The sequence below is a fragment of the Pongo abelii genome, chromosome X, assembly GCF_028885655.2.
Source record: "Pongo abelii isolate AG06213 chromosome X, NHGRI_mPonAbe1-v2.0_pri, whole genome shotgun sequence".
Classification (NCBI taxonomy): Eukaryota; Metazoa; Chordata; class Mammalia; order Primates; family Hominidae; genus Pongo; species Pongo abelii.
This window is the reverse complement of record NC_072008.2, coordinates 1,397,798-1,422,788: the sequence shown is the minus strand read 5'-3', so window position 1 is coordinate 1,422,788 and position 24,991 is coordinate 1,397,798. Positions and strand designations below refer to the sequence as shown.

At 50.3% G+C, this 24,991-nt stretch overlaps 1 protein-coding gene across 3 annotated transcripts; it reads right to left on the bottom strand.

Annotated features, from left to right (window-relative positions):
- Positions 1-24,013, bottom strand: LOC129047217 (acetylserotonin O-methyltransferase). Of its 3 annotated transcripts, XM_024241564.3 has the most exons (9): positions 23,804-23,872; positions 15,899-16,073; positions 14,897-15,026; positions 12,233-12,301; positions 9,656-9,774; positions 9,257-9,338; positions 8,748-8,890; positions 2,316-2,438; positions 1-279 (listed from the first exon to the last, which is right to left on the bottom strand). In XM_024241564.3, exons 1-9 carry the CDS (start codon positions 23,870-23,872, stop codon positions 68-70), a joined length of 1,122 nt encoding a protein of 373 aa, XP_024097332.2. In that variant the 3' UTR covers positions 1-67. The 3 variants fall into 3 exon arrangements, with proteins under 3 accessions (XP_024097332.2, XP_024097333.2, XP_024097334.2); XM_024241565.2 differs by lacking the exon at positions 9,257-9,338 and having other exon boundaries at positions 8,748-8,888; positions 23,804-24,013; XM_024241566.3 differs by lacking the exons at positions 8,748-8,890; positions 9,257-9,338 and having other exon boundaries at positions 23,804-23,939.
- Positions 24,014-24,991: the final 978 nt, after the last annotated feature.

The following is a 24,991-nucleotide window of genomic DNA, read 5'->3' as shown; positions in this document are numbered from 1 at the left end:
TGGAGATACATCTCTTTATTATTATGTCTTGTGTGCTTTGACGGTAGTTCCAGATCACAAGAAAAAGTTATTTCCTGGCTAGAATGGCATCATAAATGGCTCCTGTTTTCTTAAACTGGAAGTCTCTGAAGCCAGCAGAAGAAAGGAGCATGTGGTAGTGGGTGGGGGTCCTCTCCTGTCCTTCCGTCTGCACAAGCATGTTCAGAGAGTAGAGCTGCGTGAGCAGAGGACCCCGCCTGTCTTCATCCAGGAGGCTTTCAATTACCAGAATGCCACCACCTAGAAAGGGAGGGGCACAGTCCACATCACACACAAACACACAGACAGACTGTGCCAAAGTCCCAGTGAACCATAAGGACAGCCAGACCTCAGAGGACAGTCGGGGCACTGTCCCCATCACACACTCAGAGGCTGTGCCCACGTCCTCATGGATCACCAGGATGGGTGGACCTCACAGGACGCTGGGACACTGTCCTCATCACACACATAGAGGCTGTGCCCATGTCCTCATGAACCATCAGGATGGATGGACCTCACAGGACACTGGGACACTGTCCCCATCACACACACACAGAGGCTGTGCCCACGTCCCCATAAAGCATCAGGATGGGTGGACCTCACAGGAGAGCTGGGACACTGTCCCCAACACACACACAGAGGCTGTGCTCATGTCCTCATGGACCATCAGGATGGGTGGACCTCACAGCAGAACTGGGACACCATCACGAACATACACATGGAGGCTGTGCCCATGTCCTCGTGAACCATCAGGATGCATGGACCTCACAGGACACTGGGATGCTGTCCCCATTACACACAGAGGCTGTGCCCACGTCCTCATGAACCATTAGGATGGGTGGACCTCACAGGAGAACTGGGACACTGTCCCCATCACACACACAGAGGCTGTGCCCACGTCCTCATGGGCCATCAGGATGCATGGACGTCACAGGACACCGGGATGCTGTCCCAATTACACACAGAGGCTGTGCCCACATCCTCATGAACCATCAGGATGGGTGGACCTCACAGCACACTGGGACATTGTCCTCATCACACACACAGAGGCTGTGTGCACATCGTCATGAAGCATCAGGATGGATGGACCTCACAGAACTGGGACACTGCCCCCATCACACACAGAGGCTGTGCCCACATCCTCATGAAGCATCAGGATGGGTGGACCTCACAGGAGAACTGGGACACTGTCCCCAACACATACACAGAGGCTGTGCCCACGTCCTCATGAAGCATCAGGATGGGTGGACCTCACAGTAGAACTGGGACACTGTCCACAACACACACACAGAGGCTGTGCCCACATCCTCATGAACCATCAGGATGGGTGGACCTCACAGCACACTGGGACACTGTCCTCATCACACACACAGAGGCTGTGTGCACATCGTCATGAAGCATCAGGATGGATGGACCTCACAGGAGAACTGGGACACTGCCCCCATCACACACAGAGGCTGTGCCCACATCCTCATGAAGCATCAGGATGGGTGGACCTCACAGGAGAACTGGGACACTGTCCCCAACACATACACAGAGGCTGTGCCCACGTCCTCATGAAGCATCAGGATGGGTGGACCTCACAGGAGAACTGGGACACTGTCCACAACACACACACAGAGGCTGTGCCCACATCCTCATGAACCATCAGGATGGGTGGACCTCACAGCACACTGGGACACTGTCCTCATCACACACACAGAGGCTGTGTGCACAACGTCATGAAGCATCAGGATGGATGGACCTCACAGGAGAACTGGGACACTGCCCCCATCACACACAGAGGCTGTGCCCACATCCTCATGAAGCATCAGGATGGGTGGACCTCACAGGAGAACTGGGACACTGCCCCCATCACACACAGAGGCTGTGCCCACATCCTCATGAAGCATCAGGATGGGTGGACCTCACAGGAGAACTGGGACACTGTCCACAACACACACACAGAGGCTGTGCCCACATCCTCATGAACCATCAGGATGAGTGGACCTCAGAAGTCAGTGGGGCACTGTCCTCATCACACACACAAATACTAGCCTAATTCTGAAAGAATTTCATCAAAATGAGGCCACTGAAGTTTCAGAGGACCTTTCACTTTTTCCATCTTTATGTGGTTTTATCAATAGAATAGAAATTAGGACCCTATTTATTGCAGGTCGTTATCTAAAAGGAAAGCCATTGGGCAGGATGTCTACACTTACCTTTGGGATGATTTCAGTGTCTGCCTTCTGAATGTGACTCCTGCAATTCTGCCCCAAGTCACAAGCACACGCTGAAATGCAAACCCCACAACTTACCTGGCTTGCAACTGTGGTAGATCCTCTCCAGCAGGTGTGAGCACTTTCCGTCTGCCCAGTCATGGAGGATCCTGGCCAGGATGTACAGATCTGCTTCCGGAAGAGGGTCTTTAAAGAAATCCCCTGGAACACAGGGCAGGCACCCTGAGGTCAGCCTGCAATCCAATCCCATTTGACTAAACCTATTCCAGGCACAAAAGGTCACCTGAATGGGTCAAACCTTTCCCAGGTTTTCCAGGCTAGTGACCTGCAGACCTAGACTTGAAAAACAAAAAGGCTCAGGAGAAAGATAAGAAAATACTGAATGATAAGTGTGGCCTCTTTCTCTCCTTCTCCTCTAAAAAAAAAATCATAATATGATTTCTTTCTTTTTGTTTTTTGTTTCTTTTTTGAGACGGAGTTTTGCTCCTGTCGCCCAGGCTGGAGTGCAATGGTGTTATGTCTGCTCACCGCAACCTCCGCCTCCTGGGTTCAAGCGATTCTCCTGCCTCAGTCTCCTGAGTAGCTGGGACTACAGGCATGTGCCACCATGCCCAGCTAATTTTTGTATTTTTAGTAGAGACAGGATTTCTCCATGTTGCTGAGGCTGGTCTCGAACTCCCAACCTCAGGTGATCTGCCCGCCTCAGCCTCCCAAAGTGCTGGGATTACAGGCGTGAGCCACTGTGCCTGGCCCATGTTATCTCTTTCTTTCTTTCTGATGTCCCCTGCAAAAGTACAGCTGCTGATATCACCCAAAGCTGCGGATTCCAGGAGTCCCTGGGAATTCGGTAAACAGCTCCTAACTGATGAGTTGAACTGAACCTACAGTCAAGACCTGTTCTCCACATTTAAAGTAAATACGCAAGACTGACCCTTTATGTGTGTGCAATGTCAAACACTCAAGTCTCGTCATAGTTTTCCCGCAAAATTATAAGGTGCCAGTCTTGGGAGAGATCTTGGTGAGCTCTGTGCAGTAAATAGTTAGCTCAGGCCAGGCGCGGTGGCTCATTCCTGTAATCCTAGCACTTTGGGGGGCCGAGGCAGGTGGATCACGAAGTCGGGAGTTCAAGACCAGCCTGGCCAAAATGGTGAAACCCCATCCATACTAAAAATACAAAAATTGGCTGGGCATGGTGGTGGGCGCCTATAATCTCAGCTACTTGGGAGGATGAGGCAGAGAATTGCTTGAACCCAGGAGGCAGAGGTTGCAGTGAGCTGAGATCATGCCACTGCACTCCAGCCTGGGCAACAGAGCGAGACTCCGTCTCAAAAAAAAAAAAAAAAAAAAAAAGGCCGGGCTCAGTGGCTCACACCTGTAATCCCAGCACTTTGGGAGCCTGAGGCAAGCAGATCACGAGGTCAGGAGATTGAGACCATGCTGGCTAACACGGTGAAACCCTGTCTCTACTAAAAATACAAAAAAATTAGCCAGGCATGGTGGCGGGCGCCTGTAGTCCCAGCTACTCTTGAGGCTGAGGCAGGAGAATGGCATGAACCCGGGAGGTGGAGGTTGCAGTGAGCCGAGATCGCACCACTGCACTCCAGCCTTGGCGACAGAGCGAGACTCCATCTCAAAAAAAAAAGAAAAAAGAAAAAAGAAAAAAAAGAGTTAACTCAGGCCAGGCACGGTGGCTCACCCCTGTAATCCCCAGCACTTTGGGAGGCCAAGGCAGGTGGATCACGAGGTCAGGAATTCAAGACCAGCCTGGCCGAGATAGTGAAACCCTGTCTCTACTAAAAATACAAAAAATTAGTCAGGCATGGTGATGGGCGGCTGTAATCTCAGCTACTTAGGGGGCTGAGGCAAAAAATTGCTTGAACCTGGGAAGCAGAGGTTGCAGTGAGCTTAGATCACGCCACTGCACTCCAGTCTGGGTGACAGAGCGAGACTCCATCTCAAAAAAAAAAAAGGGGGGCGGGGGTTAACTCAGCAGGCCTGTGTTGTCCAAACCCTCCACATTCTAAAGAGAGGATTGGCATTTTATTGGCAAGTCTAATCTCTAAGAATGTCCTACCCCACAAGGGTATCTTTGTTCAGCTGGGTCTCTGGGCCACCCAGGATAGTTTGTACTAACAGTGGGGTTTACTATAGGAGCTTTGAGCAACAGGATCACCTTGGATGTCAGGGCTTACGGAGGCTCTTCAGGCTGGCAGTGAGTGGTGTGTGTCGTCAAACCTTGTTTTTGGGGGAATTAATTGCTGTCCACAGCTCCACTGGGAGAAGACAACCAGAAGCTCACGTGTTATTTCTCCCGAACTCTATCCCATGCTCCTTTCTCCTTTGCTGATATGCATCTGTATTCTTTCATTGTCATAAATATAACTATGAGTAGGATGGCTTTTCTGAGCTCAGTGGGTCCTTCTAGTGAATTATTGAAACTGAAGGTAGTCGTGGAGACCCTGGCCACACCCCTCACTGCAGAAATGATATGACTGGCTGGGCACGGTGGCTCACACCTGTAATCCCAGCACTTTGGGAGGCTGAGGCGGGTGGATCTCCTAAGGTCAGGAGTTTGAGACCAGCCTGGTCAACATGGTGAAACCCCATCTCTACTAAAAATACAAAAAAAAGGCCAGGCGCGGTGGCTCATGCCTGTAATCCCAGCACTTTGGGAGGCTGAGGCACGCGGATCACCTGAGGTCAAGAGTTCAAGACCAACCTGGCCAACGTGATGAAACTCCATCTCTACTAAAAATACAAAAAGGCTGGGCATAGTGGCTCACACCTGTAATTCCAGCACGTTGGGAGGCCAAGGCGGGCAGATCTCCTGAGGTCAGGAGTTTGGGACCAGCCTGGTCAACATGATGAAACCCCATCTCTACTAAAAATACAAAAAGGCTGGGCATAGTGGCTCACACCTGTAATTCCAGCACGTTGGGAGGCCAAGGCGGGCAGATCTCCTGAGGTCAGGAGTTTGGGACCAGCCTGGTCAACATGATGAAACCCCATCTCTACTAAAAATACAAAAAGGCTGGGCATAGTGGCTCACACCTGTAATTCCAGCATGTTGGGAGGCCAAGGCGGGCAGATCTCCTGAGGTCAGGAGTTTGGGACCAGCCTGGCCAACATGATGAAACCCCATCTCTACTAAAAATACAAAAAGGCTGGGTGTGGTGGCTCACACCTGTAATCCCAGCACTTTGGGAGGCCAAGGCGGGCAGATCTCCTGAGGTCAGGAGTTTGAGACCAGCCTGGTCAACATGGTGAAACCCCATCTCTAGTAAAAATACAAAAAAAGGCCAGGCACGATGGCTCACACCTGTAATCCCAGCACTTTGGGAGGCTGAGGTGGGCGGATCACGCGGTCAGGAGATCGAGACCATCCTGGCTAACACAGTGAAACTCCGCCTCTACTAAAAATACAAAAAATTAGCTGGGTGTGGTGGTGGGTGTCTGTAGTCCCAGCTACTTGGGAGGCTGAGGCAGAAGAATGGCGTGAACCTGGGAGGTGGAGCTTGAAGGGAGCCGAGATCTGTCACCGCACTCCAGCCTGGGCAACAGAGTGAGACTCCATCTCAAAAAAAAAAAAAAAAATTAGCTGGATGTGGTGGTGCATGCCTGTAATCCCAGCTACTCAGGAGGCTGAGGCAGGAGAATCTCTTGAACCTGGGAGGTGGAGGTTGCAGTGAGCCAAGATCCCTCCATTGCACTCCAGCCTGGGCAACAAGAGCAAAACTCAGTCTCAAAAAAAAATGAAAAAAGAAAGAAAAAGGAAATGATATGACTGTGTGTCACGGAAGTTAGGCAGTTTTCCTGGAGTCTCATGGTAAACGGAAGTCACATACAGGCTTCCAGATTTCAAGCCTGGATGCTTCCCTTTAAACCATAAGGTATCCTAACAGTTGTTGAGGTTGCAAAACCATGAACAAAAAAACATTTTCTCTCAGGTCCTATCCAACCAACAAGCCCTGCTACAAACTCTTTTTTTTTTTTTCTATTTTTGAGACAGAGTCTCACTCTGTCGCCCAGGCTGGAGTGCAGTGGCTCGATCATGGCTCACTGCAGCCTCCACCTCCCAGCCTCAAGCAATCTTCCCACCTCTGCTTCCCGAACACCTGGGACCACAGGTGTGCACTGCTACACCTGGCTAATTTTTTTTTTTTTTTTTTTTTGTAGATACAGGTTCTCACCATGTTACCCAGGCTGGTGCTGAACTTCTAGGCTGAAGTGATCCACCCACCTCAGCCTCCCAAAGTGCTTGGATGACAAACAAGTCACTGCACTGGGCCTTACCTCTTTTTTTTTTTTTTTTTTTTTCTGAGATGGAGTCTCCCTCTGTCACCCAGGCTGGAGTGCAGTGGTGCAATCTCGGCTCACTGCAAGCTCCACCTCCCGGGTTCACGCCATTCGCCCGCCTCAGCCTCCTGAGTAGCTGGGACTACAGGCGCCCGCCACCACGCCCGGCTAATTTTTTTTGTATTTTTAGTAGAGACGGGGTTTCACCGTGTTAGCCAGGATGGTCTCGATCTCCTGACCTCGTTATCCGCCACCTTGGGCTCCCAAAGTGCTGGGATTACAGGCGTGAGCCACCGTGCCGGGCCTGGACCTTAACTCGTAACACTCTTAGAGAGTAGCATGAAGACAGGACAATAGACGCTGTAATAGGAAATCTTAAAGCGTTTTCCAACTCAGGACCTCGGCATGCACTGACTGTTCCTAAAACAATGCTCTATTTTTTTTTTTTTTTAAGATGGCGTGTCACTTTGTCGCCAGGCTGGAGTGCAGTGGCGGGATCTCGGCTCACTGCAACCTCCGCCTCCCAGTTCAAGCGATTCTCCTACCTCAGCCTCAAGTAGCTGGGACTACAGGCACGCGCCACCATATCCAGCTAATTTTTGTATTGTTAGTAGAGACGGGGTTTCACCGTGTTAGCCAGGATGGTCTCGATCTCTTGACCTTGTGATCTGCCTGCCTTGGCCTCCCAAAGTGCTGGGATTACAGGTGTGAGCCACTGTGCCCAGCCAACAAGGTTGTTTCTTTCACACAAACCGGGTTCTTCTCATCCTTCAGATCTCATCTCAGCCTCCCATGAGCAAGCTATTTACATCTGGTGTTTTCTCCATGGAATGAATACAACTCAGCCATAAAACGGAACGAAATAATGCCCTTTGCAGCAACTCGGATGGAGTTGGAGGCCGCTGTTTTAAGTGAAGTAAGTCAGGAATGAAAAACCAAGTATCAGATGGTCTCACTTATAAGAGGGAACTAAGCTATGAGGATGCAAAGGTGTATGAATAATACAGTGAATTTTGGGGACTCAGGGTGAAATGTGGGAGGTGGGTGAGGGAAAAAAGACTCTCAAAAAAAAAAAAAAAAAGAAAAAGAAAAAGAAAGGCCGGGCACGGTGGCTCACGCCTGTAATCCCAGCACTTTAGGAGGCTGAGGTGGGCAGATCACCTGAGGTCAGGAGTTCGAGACCAGCCTGGCCAACATGATGAAACCCTGTCTCTACTAAAAAAATACAAAAATTACTCAGGTGTGGTAGCAGGCACTGTAATCCAGCTACTCAGGAGGCTGAGGCAGGAGAATTGCTTGAATTGGGGAGATGGAGGGTGCAGTGAGCCGAGATTGTGCCACTATACTCCAGCCTGGGCGACCGATGCAAACTCTGTCTCAAAAATACATAAATAAAATAAAATAAGTTTTTGAAAAGACTACACATTGAGTACAGTGCACACTGCTCGGGAGACAGGTGTAACAAAATCTCAGAATTCACCACTAAAGAATTTACCCGATCGGGCACAGTGGCTCATGCCTGTAATCCCAGCACTTTGGGAGGCCGAGGTGGGCAGATCACCTGAGGTTGGGAGTTCAAGACCAGCCTGGCCAACAGGGTAAAACCCCGTCTCTACTAAAAATACAAAACTAGCCGGGCGTGGTGGCGGGTGCCTGTCATCCCAGTTACTTGGGAGGCTGAGGCAGGAAAATTGCTTGAACCCGGGACGGGGAGGTTGCAGTGAGCTGAGATTGCACCATTGCACTACAGCCTGTAATCCCAGCACTTTGGGAGGCCGAGATGGGCGGATCACCTGAGGTTGGGAGGTCTAGACCAGCCTGGCCAACATGGTGAAACTCCGTCTCTAGTAAAAATAAAAAATTAGCCGGGCGTGGTGGTGGCTGCCTGTAATCCCAGCTACTCTGGAGACTGAGGCACAAGGATTGCTTGAACCCAGGAGATGGAGGTTGCAGTGAGTTGAGGTTGCACCACTGCACTCCAGCCTGGGCGACAAAGCAAGACTCTGTATCAAAACTAATAATAATGATAATTGTAAGAAAACTATGCCTACACCCAGCTTTCCATCCACCATGAATAACAGACAGTGTTGACTTGAGGGTATTGTCAGGAGCGAGAAGGAAACCACATCACATCCTCATCATTTCCCAGAAGCATCCAGCCCCCCTGGAGAAGCCGTGAGACACGTCTCTGCTTCCCCACAGACACAAACACACCTTCCTGGAAGTCAATCTGTTCTTCCTCCTGGAATGAGAAGTGCTGCTTTGCCGTCCACACCACTTCTGGGATGTCAAAAACGGTGACCTTACATCCAGGGTACAGAGACATGCATTCCTTAGCCACAGCTCCAGCCCCACCTGGAAGGGGACACAGCTTGTTTGACCCTCAGAGATGAACCTGAGAGACGTCGCTCACCCTCCACACACCATTGTCCCGTGAAGGGTCCAACCCAGGAACTTGGGTCCTTCCACCCTGTCTGGTCTTTTTTCTTTTTCTTTTTATTGTACTTTAAGTTCTAGGTTGCATGTGCAGAACATGTAGTTTTGTTACATAGGTATCCACGTGCCATGGTGGTCTGCTGCACCCATCGACTCCTCATTTATATTAGCTATTTGTCCTAATGCTCTCCCTCCCCCAGCCTCCCAGCCCCCCAGGCCCCGACAGTCCCTGGTGTGTGATGTTCGCCTCCCTGTGTCCATGTGTTCTCATTGTTCATTTCCCATCTATGAGTGAGAACATGCGGTGTCTGGTTTTCTGTCCTTGCGATAGTTTGCTGAGAATGATGGTTTCCAGCTTTATCCATGTCCCTGCAAAGGACATGAACACATCCTTTTATTTATTTATTTATTTATTTTTGAGATGGAGGTGGAGATTGCAGTGAGCTGAGATCGTGCCATTGCACTCCAGCCTGTGCGACAGAGCCAGACTCCATCTCAAAAAAAAAAAAAAAAAAAGACATTGCTAACGCAGTCTCCATAGAGAACAGGAGACACAGCTCTGAGGTTTTGGGGGCAGGGGGTACTTACCAAGCATCAGAATTGAGAAAATAAAAGGCATTTATAACACATTCCCCATACAGAACAGGAGCCACACCTCCGAGGTATTAGGGGTGAGGGGTACTTACCACCGAGGTCACACATAAGCGGGAACACTGACAGGTCAAAGGCGGTCAGCACGCTTCTCCCGTTGACGCTCCAGACCTCCTGCAGAGCCAGCATGAACTGTAGCCGCTCGCCCTCGGACCTGGCGTGCAAAACCACGCTTGTCAAGAGGGTGAGGATCCGGGGAAGCGTCCAGAGCAAGGGCGTACATAACCCCCTGTTGAGAACGGAGCTCTACCCCACAGGTGCACCTGGAAGGCTTGCATTTGTGAAATGGAACAGGAAGTCATTCGGGATGGGGGAACCGTAGGTCAGCCAGCAAAGTGTACCCAGCTCTGGGAAACCTGGAGTTGATTCAGAACGGACGATTGTTCGCTGAATGGGAAGGGATTTCTATCCGAAGAGGAGTTTAGATGTTTTCTAAGAAGAAGGTCAATAACATGTTTCCCCATCCACAGAGCCCAGCTCCAGAGGACAAATCCAGGAAGGGGGTGGGAGGTGCACACATCCTGGGGAAGAGGCCAAGAGGGAAAGGTGCAGACGGAGGTGGACAGGGCTCTGGTGCTGGAAGCGTTTCCTGCTCCTCCTCCCCACAGCTCCCTCTCTCCTCCTGTCCTCTCTGCTGCAGGGGTTTGCCTCAGAGTAGCGAGGGCTGAAAAACTGCCTCTCAGGTACCAGGGTCACTATTCAGGTGATGGGTACACTAAAAGCCCAGGCTCCACGCTGCAACATGTAAGCATGGAAGACCCGGGTACTTGTGCCCACTAAACAGATACATATATTCACATATACGTACACATGTATATATATATATATAAAAAGAAAGGAAGGAAGGAAGAAAAAAGAAAGAAAGAAAGACAGAGAAAGAAAGAAAGAGAGACAAAAAAGAAAGGAAGGAAGGAAGAAAAAAGAAAGAAAGAAAGAGAAAGAAAGAAAGGAGGGAGGGAGGGTGGGAGGGAAAGAAGGAAGGAAGAAAGAAAGAAAGAAAGAAAGAAAGAAAGAAAGAAAGAAAGAGAGGAAGGAAGGAAGGGAGAGATGGGTGACGGAGGGAGGAAATGAAAGAGGGTGGGTTGGAGGGACGAAGGAAGAAGGACCAAGGGACAGAGGGACAGAATGAAGGGAGGGAGGGAAGGAGAAAGGGTGGGAGGGAGGGAAGGAAGGAAGGAGAGAGGGAGGGAGGAAGGAAGAAATGAGGGAAGGTAGGAAAAAAGAGACAGCAAGCAAGCAAGAAAGATAGAAAGAGAGAGGAAGGAAGGAAGAGGAAGGAATGAAGGAAGGAAGGAGAAAGAAAGAAAGGAAGGAAGATAGAGAAAGAAAGAAAGAGAGAAAAGGGGGAAAGGAAAGCAGACCAAGGAGAAGAGAGGAGGAGAAAAGGAGGGGAAACACGGGGCATGAAAACAGAGATGAGAGAAAGGAGAAGACGGGAGAGGAGGTAGGCAAAGTGAGGGGAAGGGAGAGGTGGAAATGAAAAGAGAGGAGAGAAGGGAAGAGAAAGAAAGGAGGAAAGAGAGGAGAAAGGAAGAGGAAAAGAGGAGAAGGAAGATGAAAGGGGATGGGAGGGAAAAGGAGAGGAGAGGAAAGGAGAGAGGGAAGGAGAGAGAAGAGAGAGGAGACAAGAGAGGGAAGATGGGAGAGAGGAGGGGGAAGGTGGAGAGGAAAAGACAGGAGAGAAGAGAAGGAAAAGGAGAGAAAGAGAGGAGGATGGAAGAGGAAAAGAGAGGGAACAGGAGGGAAGGAGAGGAGAGGGGAGGGGAGGGGAGAGGAGGGGAGGAGAGGAGAGGTTCGGGGGCAGGCAAACCACTCAGCCATCTCCTTGTCCTTCATACCCTTCCCTACTCCGTGCCTCAGCCAGTTGGAACACCGGACGGGCCCATCAATTCACCTCCATCTGGGAATTCTAGGTAAGAGCTTCAGGCAAAGGCCAAAGCTGTGCCCACGTCCACAAAGCAAAGTGAAGAGCTGAGGTCTCAGCTGGCCTCACCTTCACCTCTGAACAAATCAAAAACTGGGCCTCTATTTTCTTTTCTTTCCTTTTTTTTTTTTTTTTTTTGAGATGGAGTTTCACCCTTGTTGCCCAGGCTGGAGTGCAATGGTGCAATCTCAGCTCACTGCAACCTCCACCTCCCAGGTTCAAGCAGTTCTCCTGCCTCAGCCTGCCAAGTAGCTGGGATTACAGGCATCCGCTACCACGCCTGGCTAATTTTTGTATTTTTAGTAGAGACGGGGTTTCACCATGTTGGCCAGGATGGTCTTGATCTCCTGACCTCAGGTGGTCCGCCCGCCTCGGCCTCCCAAAATGCTGGGATGACAGGTGTGAGCCATTGTGCCCGGCCCGTGCCTCCATTTTCTACATAAACACTGAGTTTGTGAGTAGTCCTTTGGAAGGAAGGGTCAAGTTGCACCTCCTCAGGAATCTGATCAATTTAAACATCAGACGAGCAAAATCTGGGGTAGTAGTGGGGGTGGGGGATGTTATTTTAAATTAAATGGCAACTTCCTCCTGGGTTGTGCCATTTGAGTAAATGGATTGAGTCTCCTAAGTCCTTTAAAAATAAACAGAATCTTATATGGGTTGTTGGTTTCAAAGTGATGGGTGTTACCTGTAGATGGCAGTAAAAAGCTCTTCAGCGGGAACGCCAAACGTCTCCAGGTACTGGTTCCTTCCTTCTCTAAGAAAAGAGAGGGAAGGCTGTTGTTTAACTATTTTATTTTATTTTATGAGACGGAGTCTCGCTCTGTCACCCAGGCTGGAGTGCAATGGCACGATCTCAGCTCACTGCAATCACCACCTCCCGGGTTCACGCCATTCTCCTGCCTCAGCCTCCCAAGTAGCTGGGACTACAGGCGTCCGCCACCACGCCTGGCTAATTTTTGTATTTTTAGTAGAGACGGGGTTTCACCATGTTGTTCAGGCTGGTCTCGAACTCGTGACCTCAGGTGATCCACCCGCCTCGGCCTCCCAAAGTGGTGGGATTACAGGCGTGAGCCACTGCGCCCGGCCTTATTTTATTTTATGAGACGGAGTCTCGCTGTGTCGCCCAGGCTGGAGTGCAATGGCACGATCTCGGCTCACTGCAATCTCCACCTCCCGGGTTCAAGTGATTCTCCTGCCTCGGCCTCCCGAGTAGCTGGGATTACAGTCACCCGTCACCACGCCTGGCTAATTTTTGTATTTTTTAGTAGAGATGGGGTTTCACCATGTTGGTCAGGCTGGTCTCAAACTCGTGACCTCAGGTGATGCACCTGCCTCGGCCTCCCAAAGTGATGGGATTACAGGCGTGAGCCACCGCGCCTGGCCAGCTGTTGCTTAATTGTTTAAACCTGAGGACTTAATTGTTACACCTGACCTCTTTGTTCCTTGCCCAAATTCTTATCTAAGGGGTCTGGGGAGTAATGCTCTATAACCAGAAAGTCTCGTGACACGGGTTTTATTTAACCCTATATTACATAGCTCAGTTTCCAACCTGACTCTGGCATAACAACACATCACAGATAAAGAAGAAAATAAAAGGCTGGGTGTGGTGGCTCACACCTGTAATCCCAACACTCTGGGAGGCCAAGACGGGGGCAGACAGCCTGAGCTCAGGAGTTGGAGACAAGCCTCAAAGACAGGGTGAAACCCCGTCTCTACTAAAACACAAACAATCAGCCAGGTGTGGTGGACGCCTATACTCCCAGCTACTCAGGAGGTTAAGGCATGAGAATCGCTTAAACCTGGGAGGTGGAAGTTGCAGTGAGTCGAGATCGTACCACTGCACTCCAGCCTGGGCAACAAAGCAAAACCCTGTCTCAAAAAAAAAAAAAAAAAAAAGGAAATAAAAATAATTTAGCCCCAAACATGTTCTCTTTGCCATAGCTTGAAATACTCCTGTAAAGCTATCTGTTGTGGAGAAAATCTACATTCTGGAGAGAATCGCCTTCCTTTTCCTTCCTTTTTTCTGATCCAGGAGAGAACCAAGTCGGGTAAGAAACAGTAACAGTCTATTCTTTCTGAAGCCTGCTACCTGAAAATTGTATCTACATAATAAGAACCTTTTTCTCCACAACCCCCTATCTTAACCCAGACATTCCTTTCTTTTTTTTTTTTTTTTTTTTTTGAGACAAAGTCTCGCTCTGTCACCCAGGCTGGAGTGCGGTGGCGCGATCTCAGCTCACTGCCACCTCTGCCTCCCGGGTTCACGCCATTCTCCTGCCTCAGCCTCCCGAGTAGCTGGTACTACAGGCGCCCGCCACCGCACCTGGCTAATTTTTTGTATTTTTAGTAGAGACGGGGTTTCACCGTGTTAGCCAGGATGGTCTCAGTCTCTTGACCTTGTGATCAGCCTGCCTCGGCCTCCCAAAGTGCTGGGATTACAGGCGTGGGCCACCGCACCTGGCCACCCAGACACTCCTTTCTATTGAGTCCAGGTCCTCCCTCTCTCTTTCTTTCCTTCCTTCCTTCCTTCTTTCCTTCCTTGTCTTTCTTTTTCTTTCTTTCCATTATTTCCTTTCTTTCCCTCCCTCCCTCCCTCCCTCCCTTCCTTCCTTCCCTCCTCTCTCTCTTTCTCTCTTTCTCTCTTTCTCTCTCTCTCTGTATTTCTCTCTTTCTTTCTCTGTTTCTTTCTTTCTTTCTTTCTTTCTGAGACAGAGTTTTTGCTCTGTTGCCCAGGCTGGAGTGCAGTGGCACAATCTCAGCTCATTGCAAACTCTGCCTTCTGGGTTCAAGCAGTTCTCCCGCCTTAGCCTCCTGAGTAGCTGGGACTACAGGTGCCTGTCACCACGTAGGCGGGTGCATCACGAGGTCAGGAGATCGAGACCATCCTGGCTAACACGGTGAAACCCTGTCTCTACTAAAAATACAAAAAATTAGTCAGGCATGGTGGCGGGTTCCTGTAGTGCCAGCTACTCGGGAGGCTGAGGCAGGAGAATGGAGTGAACCTGGGAGGCGGAGCTTGCAATGAGCCGAGATGGCGCCACTGCACTCCAGCCTGGGCGACAGAGCGAGACTCCGTCTCAAAAAAAAAAAAAAACTAAGAAAAAGAAACCTTCCCTTTGGCCTCCTCCAGTGCCTCTTCACCAGCCCCTGGGGGGAGTCCTGAGACTTGGTCACCGCCTGGATGCAGCCCCCACCTCACAGCATCTGCCTGGGTGCAGCCCCCACCTCACAGCATCTGCCTGGGTGCAGCCCCCACCTCACAGCATCTGCCTGGGTGCAGCCCCCACCTCACAGCATCTGCCTGGGTGCAGCCCCCACCTCACAGCATCTGCCTGGATGCGGCCCCCACCTCACAGCATCTGCCAGGTGGCCCCAGCACCGGTAGCTGGTCCTGCCCATGTACTTCAGCATGCTGCATTGTGATGTCGGGCTGACCGTGGTCAGGTAAGCGCTGGACAGCTCTGTGTTTCGATAGAAAGCTGAAACACACACAAAAAAAGGGAAAAAGCAGTGAGATTCCGAGTTGCTGCCGGCGGACGCTCCCCAGCTCTGCAACATCGTGATTTCAACATGATTACAACCTCATCTCTTTTTTAGAGATGGGGTCTTGCTCCCGCCTTGGAGCGCCAACACCCGTACAGGTGGAGCCTTCTATGGAAGGCACAAAGGTGACCCTGGGTGGCAAGCACCCCCGTCAGGTTCGGTTTGTACAAATCCCCATCGGGAGTTTGGGTGCAGCAAGTACAAAGGCAGATGAGCCTCAAGAGGAAACGTACATTACTTTCCACAGAATGTCTAAAATAACTTATTGAGGCTGGACATGGTGGCTCATGCCTGTAATCTCAGCACTTTGGGAGGCCGAGGCGGGTGGATCACCTGAGGTCAGGAGTTCGAGACCAGCCTGGCCAACATGACGAACTCCTGTCTCTACTAAAAATACGTGGTCCAGGCTGGTCTCGAACTCCTGGGCTCAAGGAATCCGCCAGCCTGGGTCTCACACTCTGGCAGCTTTGACGTCCCCAGGGCAGAGGTCGGTAGCTGCCACAGAAACTACACGACCCCCAAACCTGCAAATACAGACAGAGTCTCACTCTGTCGCCCAAGCTGGAGTGCAGTGGCCCGATCTCGGCTCACTGCAACCTCCGCCTCCCGGGTTCACGCCATTCTCCTGCCTCAGCCTCCTGAGTAGCTGGGACGACAGGTGCCCGCCACCATGCCTGGCTAATGTTTTGTATTTTTTTAGTAGAGACGGGGTTTCACCGTGTGAGCCAGGATGGAAATGGTCTCGCTTTTTACAGAACACGTGGGCTGCCTACTTAAAATGCCTCCTTCAAAACGCCCGTGTCCTCACCTTTTCCTCCCCTCGTCTCCACTTTCAGCAGCTTCAGGGACACGCAGATGTCCAGCAGGAGCTCTGTCCCATGGGCGTTGGCCCCAACACCTGCAGCCACTGCCGCCACGTCCAGGGGCCCTGGAGCCTCGGCGAGAAGGTCAAACACGCCCAGCTCGCAGGCGGCGAAGAGAACCTTGGAGCATGAGTGGAAATAAAAGGTCAGCGCTCAGCCTCCTGGGAACCACAGTCTTAGAAACACCCCATACCATGGCAGGCTGGAGAGGAAAGCATTGTTTTATTTATATTCTTATTCATTTATTATTTTTTTTGAGAGGAGTCAAATGAGGTTGCACCACTATGGAAAACAGGCATATTTATTTATTTATTTATTTTTATTAATTAATTAATTTGTTTATTTATTTTGAGATGAAGTCTCACTGTATCGCCCAGGCTGGAGTGCAGTGGCACAGTCTTGGCTCACTGCAACCTCTGCCTCCCGGCTTCATGGCATTCTCCTGCCTCAGCCTCCAGAGTATCTGGGATTACAGGCTCCCATCACCATGCCCGGCGAATTTTTGTATTTTTAGTAGAGACGGGGTTTCACCATGTTGGCCAGGCTGGTCTCGAACTCCTGACCTCAAGTGATCCACCCTCTTCGGCCTCCCAAAGTGCTGGGATTACAGGCGTGAGCTATAGCGCCCCGTCCTCCGTCTCTCTTTTTGAGACAGAGTCTTACTCTGTCCGCCAGGCTGGAGTGCAATGGCGTGATCTCGGCTCACTGCAACCTCCGCTTAGCAGGTTCAAGCGATGCTCCTGCCTCAGCCTCCTGAGTAGCTTGGATTACAGGCATGAGCCACCATACCCAGCTAATTTTTGTATTTTTAGTAGAGACGGGGTTTCACCATGTTGGCCAGGCTGGTCTCGAACTCCTGACCTCAGGTGATCCACCCACCTCCCAAAGCTCAGGGATTATAGACATGAGTTAATGCACCCAGCCGGGAGGCATTTGTAAATGAGGTTGCACCGCTATGGAAAACAGGGTGGGGCCAAGCACAATGGCTCACGCCTGTAATCGCAGCACTTTGGGAGGCCGAGGCTGGCAGATCACGAGGTCAGAAGTTCGAGACCAGCCTGGCCAACATGGTGAAACCGCGTCTTTACTGAAAATACAAAAATTAGCTGGGCACGATGGCACGTGCCTGTAATCACAGCTACTCGGAAGGCTGAGGCAGGAGAACTGCTTGAACCTGGGAGGATGAGGTTGCAGTGAGCTGAGATCACGCCACTGCACTCCAGCCTCGGTGACAGAGCGACACTCTGTCTGAAAAAAAAAAAAAAAAAAAAAAAAAAAGAGCTGGGCACGGTGGCTCACGCCTGTAATCCCAACAGTTTGAGAGGCCGAGGCGGGCGGATCACGAAGTCAGGAGATCGAGACCAGCCTGGCTAACATGGTGAAACCCCGTCCCTACTGAAAATACAAAAAGTTAGCCAGGCATGGTGGCGGGCGCCTGTAATACCAGCTACTAGGGAGGCTGAGGCAGGAGAATCGCTTGAACCCGGGAGGCAGAGGTTGCAGTGAGCCGAGATCGCACCACTGCACTCCAGCCTGGGCAACAAGAGCGAAACTCCATCTCAATAGATAAATAAATAAATATAAAAATAAAATAAATAAATATAAAAATAAAATAAAGCAGTAATCAGGTAATGCCTTCAAATAATACATAAACTATAAAAAATGAATAAATCGGCACGGTGGCTCATGCCTGTAATCCCAACACTCTGAGAGGCCGAGGTGGGCAGATCACCTGAGGTCAGGAGTTCAGGGCTAACCTGGCCAACATGGTGAAACCCCATCTCTACTAAAAGGTATAAAAATTAGCTGGGCATGGTGGTGTGAGCCTGTAGTCCCAGCTACTGGGGAGGGTGAGGCAGGAGAATTGCTTGAATCCTGGAGGTGGAGATTGCAGCGAGCCGAAATCGCACCACTGCACTCCAGTCTGGGCAACAGAGTGAGACTCCGTCTCAAAAAAAAAAAAAAAAAGAATAAATCATCCGTGCATTTCTTTTCTTGCACACATCGTTTTGGATGGGTGCCAAGGCTCAGGCAACCTTACTGATAGAAAGTTACAAACAAACCACAGGGAAAGATGGTTTCTTGAGACCACGTGTCTTCCAGGATACTCACAGTTAGCGTTATGCCAACAGCATGGGGACGGAAACACAGATTAGACCTACCACTATCTTTTTTGTTTGTTTGTTTGTTTTTGAGACGGAGTCTTGCTCTGTCACCCAGGCTGGAGTGCAGTGGTGCAAACTTGGCTCACTGCAACCTACGCCTCCCAGGTTCAAGTGATTCTCCTGCCCCAGCCTCCCGAGTAGCTGGGATTACACGCACGTGCCACCACAACCGGCTAATGTTTTGTATTTTTTTGTATTTTTATTTATTTGTTTATTATTATTATCATTATTTTTTTGAGACAGAGTCTCGCTCTGTCGCCAGGCTGGAGTGCGGTGGTGTGATAGCGCCCCACAGCAACCTCCACCTCCCGGGTTCAAGCCATTCTCCTGCCTCAGCCTCCTGAGTAGCTGGGACTACAGGTGCCTGCCACCACGCCAGGCTAATTTTTTGTATTTTTAGTAGAGGCGGGGTTTCACCGTGGTCTCGATCTCCTGACCTCGTGATCCGCCTGCCTCGGTCTCCCAAAGTGTATTAGTTGTTGTTCTTATGAAAGTTGTATTAAGATATACTCTATTCAGGTGGTATTAGCTTTTTTGTTAAACTGTTATCAATTCCTGTTTGGTTAAGGTTGCATTGACTGTTTCAGTAAGTCTGCATAAAGTTTATTATTCTAAGCTTGTATTAGCTCCTTTTCTATTAAAGTTATATTAGGCCAGGTGCAGTGGCTCACGCCTGTCATTCCAGCACTTTGGGAGGCCGAGGCAAGCAGATCACTTGAGGTCAAGAGTTCGACACCAGCCTGGCCAACATAGTGAAACCCCATCTCTACTAAAAATACAAAAAGTAGGCAGGCATGGTGGTGCATGCCTGTAATCCCACCTGTTCGGGAGGCTGAGGCAGGAGAATCGCCTGAACCCAGGAGGCGGAGGTTGCAGTGAGCCGAGATCCTGTCACTGCACTCCAGCCTGGGCAACAGAGTGAGACTCGGTCACAAAAAAAAAAAAAAGCTATATTAATTCTTGTTCTTTGATGTTGTATGAACCTTTTTCTTTTTTATTTATTTATTTTGAGATGGAGCCTCGCTCTGTCACCCAGGCTGGAGTACAGTGGTGCGATCTTGGCTCACAGCAAGCTCCACCTCCCGGGTTCAAGGGATTCTCATGCCTCAGCCTCCCGAGTCGCTGGAACTACAGGCGCCCACCACCATGCCCTGCTAATTTTTTAAATATTTTTAATAGAGACGGGGTTTCACCGTGTTAGCCAGGATGGTCTCAATCTCCTGACCTCCTGATCCTCCCTCCTCGGCCTCCCAAAGTGCTGAGATTACAGGCATGAGCCACCACACCCGGTCCGTATTAACCTTTTTAAATTAGCGTTGTGTTCTGTTTTATTCAGTAAAGTTGTATTCATTCCTTTCGGGGTTGTCTCAATTAATTGTTCTTTTAAGGGCCTATTAAATGTCATCTTCTTATGGCTAAGTTCACTGTTGGTCTATGAAAGGTGCATTAACTGTTTCTGTTAAGGGTGCGCTAAGTTTGATCTTTTTTTTTTTTCTGCTCCCAAAGAGTTTTTTTTATTATTATCATTATACTTTAAGTTCTGGGGTACATGTGCAGAACGTGCAGGTTTGTTATATAGGTATACATGTGCCACGGTGGTTTGCTGCACCTGTCAACCCATCATCTACATTAGGTATTTGTCCCAATGCTATCCCTCCCCTACTTCCCACTTTTTTTTTTTTTGTTTTTGTTTTTTGAGACTGGGTCCCGCTGTGTCCCCCAGGCTGGAGTGCAGGGGTGCGATCTCGGCTCACTGCAACCTCCGCCTCCCGGGTTCAAGCGATTCTCCTGCTTCAGCCTCCCAAGTAGCTGGTACTACAGGCGCCCGCCACCACGCCCAGGTGATTTTTGTATTTTTAGTAGAGATGGGGTTTCACCATATTGGCCAGGCTGTTCTCGAACTCCTGACCTTGTGATCAGCCCGCCTCGGCCTCCCAAAGTGCTGGGATTACAGGTGTGACCCACTGTGCCCGGCCAAGGTTATACTAAATGTTATCTTCTTAAGGTGATATTCACTCTTGGTCTACGAAAGCTGCATTAGCTAATTGTTTCTGTTAAGGGTGTACTAAGTTTGATCCTCTTAAGGTGGTATTAACTCTGCATTAACTCTGGTTCTGTGAAACTTCTGACAACTCCCATGACATGGTATCGTGTGCCGTAAAGTAAGTGTTCTTCCAAGATTTAGAACCCACCAAACCACCTCCCTGAACACCGCTTGACCAGCGACAGGCTTTGAATGAGCAGTCAGTAGCCCCAGCGGGAGGCCTGTGGTCAAACGAGGCAAAGGTAGCAAATTACTGTTGTCTGGGACAGTAACAGAAAACCCACCTCTACTAAAAAATAGAAAAATTAGCCAGATGTGTTGGCGAGTGCCTGTAATCCTAGCACTTCGGGAGGCTGAGGCAGGCGGATCACCTGAGGTCAGGAGTTCGAGACCAGCCTGGCCAACATGATGAAACCCCGTCTCTACCAAAAATACAAAAACTTAGCCGGGCGTGGTGGTGGACGCCTGAAATCCCAGCTACTCAGGAGGCTAAGGCAGAAGAATTGCTTGAAACTGGGAGGCGGAGGTTGCAGTGAGCTGAGATCACATCACTGCACTCCAGCCTGGGCAACAACAGTGAAACTCCATATCAGAAAAATAAATAAAAATAATTTTTAAAAAATTAGCCGGGCGTGGTGGCAGGCACCTGTCATCCCAGGTACTCGGGAGCCTGAGGCAGGAGAATCGCTTGAACCCGGTAGGCGGAGGCTGCTCTGCGTATCGGTGGCTGGGGAATAGGTATTTCTAACCCTTGAGGGCCTAGGGATAAAATTCAGGGGCTCTACAAACTAGGAAGGAGAAGAGACTTCACTCTAATTTTTCACTACCTCTTCCTAAGATGTGGTATTCCCTTCAACCATGAGTGTGCTTGCAAAACACAGCCATGATACCGGAACCTGTAGGAGCCAGGCACGGTGGCTCACGCCTGTCATCACAGCACTTTGGAAGCCGAGGTGGATCACCTGAGATCAGAGGTTCGAGACCAGCCTGACCAACATGGAGAAACCCCGTCTCTACTAAAAATACTAAATTATCTGGGTGTGGTGAAACCTGTACTCAGGCTCACACCTGTCATCACAGCACTTTGGAGGCTGAGCTGGATCACCTGAGGTTGGGAGTTCCAGACCAGCCTGACCAACATGGTGAAACCCCGTCTCTACTACCAGAAGTATAAAATTTTTATACTAGAAGTATAAAAATTAGCCAGGCAAGGTGGCGGCCGCCTGTCATCCCAGCTACTCAGGAGGCTGAGGCAGGAGAATCGCTTGAACCCGGGAGGCAGAGGTTGCAGTGAGCCGAGATAGCACCCCTGTGCTCCAGCCTGGGCGACAAGAGGGAAACTCTGTCTGAAAAAAAAAAAAAAGGAAAAAAACAAACAAAAAAACCTGTGGCCTGCTGACAGAGAGAAACCGCAGATATTTTGAAGTCACATGAGATTGGTTGCAGATGTCTCAAAATACCGTCAGCACACAACCCCCTTTCACGATAATGCTGGTTTTTGGTTTTTGTTCTGAGACAGAGTCTCACTGTGACACCCAGGCTGGAGTGCAGTGGCATAATCTCGGCTCACTAGGCTTAAGCGATCCTCCCATCTCAACCTCCCAAGTAGCTGGGACTACAGGTGTGCACCACCCGCCCTGGCTAATTTTTAAAATATTTTTGGCCAGGCACGGTGGCTGACGCCTGTAATCCCAGCACTTTGGGAGGCCAAGGCGGGTGGATCACGAGCTCAGGAAATCGAGCCCATCCTGGCTAACATGGTGAAACCCCGTCTCTACTAAAAATACAAAAAATTAGCCAGGCGTGGTGGCGGGCGACTGTAGTCCCAGCTACTTGGGAGGCTGAGGCAGGAGAATGGCGTGAAGCTGGGAGGCGGAGCTTGCAGTGAGCCGAGATCGCACCACTGCTCTCCAGCCTGGGCGACAGAGCCAGACTCCGTCTCAAAAAAAAAAAAAAAATTGTAGAGATGGGGGGTCTCACTATGTTGCCCACACTGGTCTCGAATTCTTGGGCTAAAGCGATTCTCTTACTTCAGACTCCCAAAGCGCTGGGATGACAGGTGTCCCCGCTGAGCCCAGCCATCATTAACCCTTTTCAAGCATAATTCAGGGGCATTTAGCACATTTGTGATGTTGTATAACCACCACTTCTGCCGGGTTCCAGAACATTTGCATCACCCCAAAAAGGGACACTGTCTCCGTTAAAGACTCCCTCCGCAGTCCTCCTCAGCCTCTGCAAACCACCAGTCCACTTTCCGCCTCGAAGGATTTGCCTGTTCTGGACATTTCAATGGCTCACGCCTGTAACCCCAGCACTTTGGGAGACTAATGTGGGCGGATCACTTGATGTCAGGAGTTCGAGACCAGCCTGGCCAACATGGTGAAACCCCCGTCTCTACTAAAAATACAAAAATTAGCTGGGCATGGTGGTGGGTGCCTGTAAGCCCAGATACTCGGGAGGCTGAGGCAGGAGAATAGCCTGAACTCTGGAGACATAGGTTGCAGTGAGCCAAGATCATGCCACTGTAATCCAGTCTGGGCCACAGAGCAAGACTCCATCTCAAAAAAATTAAAAAAAAAAAAAAAAAAAAAGGAATGAGGTGTTGCTCCCCTGTGGGTGAACCCTGAAAAAACTCTCCTCTATTATAAATGCACAGTACAATTATTTACTGGGTTAATTAACAACCACGCTTCTGGAGGCTGGAAGTTCAACATCAAGATGCCAGCAGGCCAGACTGGGCAGCAGGCCAGCCTGGGCAACACAGTGAGACCCTTTGCAGCAGGCCAGACTGGGCAACATAGTGAGACCCTTTTTTTTTTGAGATGGAGTCTCGCTCTGTCATCAGGCTGGAGTGCAGTGGCACCATCTCAGCTCACTGCAACCTCTGCCTCCCAGGTTCAAGCAATTCAGCCAAACCTCCAGGTCACCCCTGTCCCTACTCCATATACCCCTGTCCCTACTCCATATACCACTCTATCACGAAATGTTTTTAAAATTTCAACAGTTGCAGTTCAATAAAAATTGTCTTGTTTGTAATCCTATGTATTTCATTTAAGCTTTATTTCTTTTTTGTTGTTCTTGTTGTTTGTTTGTTTGTTTGTTTTGACACAAAGTCTTGCTCCGTCGCCCAGGCTGGAGTGCAGTGGCACGATCTCGGTTCACTGCAACTTCCGCCTCCCAGGTTCAAGCAATTCTCCTGCCTCAGCCTTCCGAGTAGCTGGAACTACAGGCACCTGCCACCACACCTGGCTAATTTTGTATTTTTAGTCGAGATGGGGTTTCTCTGTGTGTGTCAGGCTGGTCTCGAACTCCCGACCTCAGGTGATCTGCCCACCTCAGCCTCCCAAAGTGCTGGGATCACAGGCGTGAGCCACAACGCCCGGCCCAATGTACTTACATATACTGATTGATGTCTCATGTCTCTGTAAAATGTATTGAACCACGCTGTCCCCCAACCACCCTGGGCACATGGCTTCAGGAAATCTTGAGGCTACGTCGTGGGTGCACGTCTTTCACTGTGGGAAATAAACCTCCTAAAATGATGGAGACTCGTCATTTTTCTTGATTGACACTCCCAACAATGGAACGTGAGTGTGATGAACGGAAGTCTATTCCCCCTTGTCCCACAGAGCTTATCCTACCTGGGACACCATGAAGCCGTTGGCGTACTCATTAAGGAGGCGATAGGCGTGGTCCTCTGAGGATCCCATCTTGTCTCCAATCCAGCCGTGGCTTCCGGAGCCTCTGGAGCGCTTGCTTCAAGGAGCACGGAGCCTGCTGGCAAGCCGGGGAGGAGCCACCTGCTCACGGCTGCTGCCTGACTCTCCCTGCTGCCTGCCCGGTACTCAAACAAAGACGGATCACTCTAGAAATGTTCATTAACCTTATTAGGGGATCACAAAGCGTGTGGGAATTCCCTGGCTTTCTGGGCACCCCTCCGCAGCCCCAAAATAGTCTGCATCAGGCCCCCCCGAGCCCTTGACTCATCAGCTGTAGAACTGATCCCAAACCAATATGCTCACCCATCATTAGCACTCATTAATCGTCTTATGGATTGAACAGGTTCTGTATTCATTTCTGGGGGTCGTGCGAATTTCTGTAAACTGGGTGGCTCAAAAAAACAGTTGTCTCACGCTTCTGGAGGCTGGAAGTTTAACATCAAGATGCCAGCAGACCAGACTGGGCAACAGGCCAGCCTGGGCAACACAGTGAGACCCTTTGCAGCAGGCCATCCTGGGCAACACAGTGAGACCCTTTGCAGCAGGCCATCCTGGGCAACACAGTGAGACCCTTTGCAGCAGGCCAGCCTGGGCAACACAGTGAGACCCTTTTTTTTTTGAGATGGAGTCTCGCTCTGTTGTCAGGCTGGAGTGCAGTGGCACCATCTCAGCTCACTGCAACCTCTGCCTCCCGGGTTCAAGCAATTCAGCCAAACCTCCAGGCCACCCCTGCCCCTACTCCACCCAAGCCTCCAGGTCACCCCTGTCCCTACTCCAGGGGCTGAGCACGGTGCTTCACACCTGTAATCCCAGCACTTTTGGACTCCGAGTTGGGCGGATCACGAGGTCAGGAGATCGAGACCATCCTGGCTAACACAGTGAAACCCCGTCTCTACTAAAAATACAAAAAATTAGCCGGGCGTGGTGGCGGGCGCCTGTAGTCCCAGCTACTCGGGAGGCTGAGGCAGGAGAATGGCCTGAACCCGGGAGGCGGAACTTGCGGTGAGCCAAGATCGCGCCACTGCACTCCAGCCTGGGTGACACAGCGAGACTCTGTCTCAGGAAAAAAAAAATGACCATGCCAGGTCTCTGCCCCATTTCTCAGGACAC